This window comes from Rhagoletis pomonella, unplaced genomic scaffold (assembly GCF_013731165.1).
Source record: "Rhagoletis pomonella isolate Grant_MI unplaced genomic scaffold, Rhpom_1.0 Rhpom_scaffold_00001, whole genome shotgun sequence".
Lineage (NCBI taxonomy): Eukaryota > Metazoa > Arthropoda > Insecta > Diptera > Tephritidae > Rhagoletis > Rhagoletis pomonella.
Genome location: NW_023458555.1, coordinates 6598591 through 6600485, shown reverse-complemented (window position 1 = coordinate 6600485; position 1895 = coordinate 6598591). Strand labels below are relative to the sequence as shown.

The window sequence follows — 1895 nt, the reverse complement described above, 5'->3', positions numbered from 1 at the left end:
AAATTAAATTAAATAAAGTAAAATTAAATTAAATCAATTAAATTAAATTAAATTGAATTAAATTTAACTATAATAATAAACAAAAAATTTATAAAAATATATGTAGGCATATCCAAATAAATATTTAATAAAGTAAGCTAAATTGAAAAAAGCAAACATTAATTAAAATAAAATATTTTTATAAAACAAATATTTTTTAATTAAATTATTTCATTCGTTATTCTTTTACAGAATTGACTGTTATGATTCACTTGTAAAATCTTGTACCACGTCTACAGCCTGAATCAAATATGAAGGCGTTGATCGACATCAGCACGGCATGTTTGCTTGTTTGTAGCATACATTTAGGTGCTATAGCACAAAAACACATACAACATTCCGATAATCCGTCAACTTATAATATTGGGGGAGTACTTACGGATCCGGATAGCGAGGCACACTTTCGAACAACAATAGCGGTAAGATATGACGTTATGTATGTATGTACATGAATATACACACATAAACTAACATTAAACTAAAATATGTATGCGTATTTAACTTGTGATTATTTTTATTTAAATTTTACAAATTTCACAATCTTTACAGCACCTCAATTTTGACCAACAATATGTGCCACGTAAAGTTACCTACTATGACAAGACTATACGCATGGATAAGAATCCAATAAAGACAGTCTTTAACGTTTGCGATAAGCTAATTGAAAAGCGTGTAAGTATATCTAACATTTTATTTTCTTTTATTTTATAAGTACATACATTCTTACTACGATCACAGTTCCGATTCAATACGTTGATCCATTCTATGATCAGTGCCATATGGATGTATAATATCGAATTCGCCTAGAATATTGTAAAAGAAAAATAAAAAATACATTATAATAGTATATATCCCAAAACTGGGACGAAAGAAGAAATCTGTAGTTAAAGCGCCCAACAATATGATAAAAATGCTGATAATGAGAAAGATAGTAGCATTCTCGCCCATTATTCCGGAACCGAATTCCTAAAAAGAGTAGGGTAAATAAAAACAAAATGATTTTTTTTTAACAAGGAGCTGACTTAATTTCTAATATTTTAAATTTATAAAAAATTAAACTATGCGCAAACATAGAATTAAAATACTTATGCAAACTCTTAAAAATATGTAAATATTACTTTACCTTTAGTAGGAAGTTATCCTCTGTCAATGTTTTGTATAGTAGAGTAGAACCAACCGCAAGCAGTGAATCTGGAAAATGGATGCTTTAATTCCAAATCTGCTCGTATCACTCCAGAACCCGATTCCATGTAACTCACTAAATATAGGTCCACCGAAGCATGCAGCTAGCGCCATATTTTGATAGCCTTGACGAGCCAAGTATTGATTGGCAATTAAATCGCCAATGCTATTAGCCCATGTCAGAAGCGTGACGCCAACGAAAGAACTACTCAAGCCAGTAAAGATGCTGAGTACTACGAGCGCATTGAAGGCCTCAGCGCAACAAACGCGTACAACGAATATCGAACCGGCAACGCTCAAAATTGAAAGATACTGAAAAATGTTTTAATTTCAATTTTATAAAATATGCTCAACTGACCACATTTATGCCTACGAATATGTAGATATGTAATATCTGGAGAACTATACATCATTTACCTGATGAAAGAAAGGTATTCGATTTGTAGTAGATCCGACGAACATGCATAAAGCGATCGGGCACGCAGCTAGGCCGACCCATATGAAGAGCGGCATTCCAAACAGAGAGTACATGTTCACTAAAGAATAAATGCATGCGAGTTTAAGTTCGAATTTCATTGTAAAATGGTGATGAAATTTTTTTGCTGTGGGATGACAACAAATCGGACGACTTGAAATTGAACTTTTGGTTGTACTGTGACTACTGGCGAATCTCT

The 1895-nt window shown here is 32.0% G+C and overlaps 2 protein-coding genes across 2 annotated transcripts in view; one reads left to right on the top strand and one right to left on the bottom strand.

The window, feature by feature from the left end:
- Positions 1-208: 208 nt before the first annotated feature.
- The window catches only part of LOC118737324 (glutamate [NMDA] receptor subunit 1), a gene marked incomplete in the record, with an annotated part of 48348 nt that continues 46661 nt past the window's right edge, over positions 209-1895 (top strand). Inside the window, 2 exon segments of the mRNA XM_036467763.1 lie at positions 209-458; positions 589-711. Of these exon segments, the coding sequence (XP_036323656.1) occupies positions 291-458; positions 589-711 (291 nt within the window).
- On the bottom strand, positions 723-1867 carry LOC118737350 (mitochondrial sodium/calcium exchanger protein-like). Its single transcript, XM_036467799.1, has 4 exons — positions 1639-1867; positions 1299-1533; positions 1163-1230; positions 723-1005 (listed from the first exon to the last, which is right to left on the bottom strand). The coding sequence occupies exons 1-4, from the start codon at positions 1795-1797 to the stop codon at positions 772-774; spliced, it is 696 nt and encodes a 231-aa protein (XP_036323692.1). The 5' UTR covers positions 1798-1867; the 3' UTR covers positions 723-771.

Excerpts from the sequence above, each read along its gene's own strand:
- LOC118737350 (XM_036467799.1), bottom strand. The coding sequence starts at position 1,797 with ATGAAATTCGAACTTAAACTCGCATGCATTTATTCTTTAGTGAACATG. Across the intron at positions 1,534-1,638 it reads GAATACCTTTCTTTCATCAG|TATCTTTCAATTTTGAGCGT; the intron begins GTAAATGATGTA and ends AACATTTTTCAG. Across the intron at positions 1,006-1,162 it reads AGGATAACTTCCTACTAAAG|GAATTCGGTTCCGGAATAAT; the intron begins GTAAAGTAATAT and ends TACTCTTTTTAG.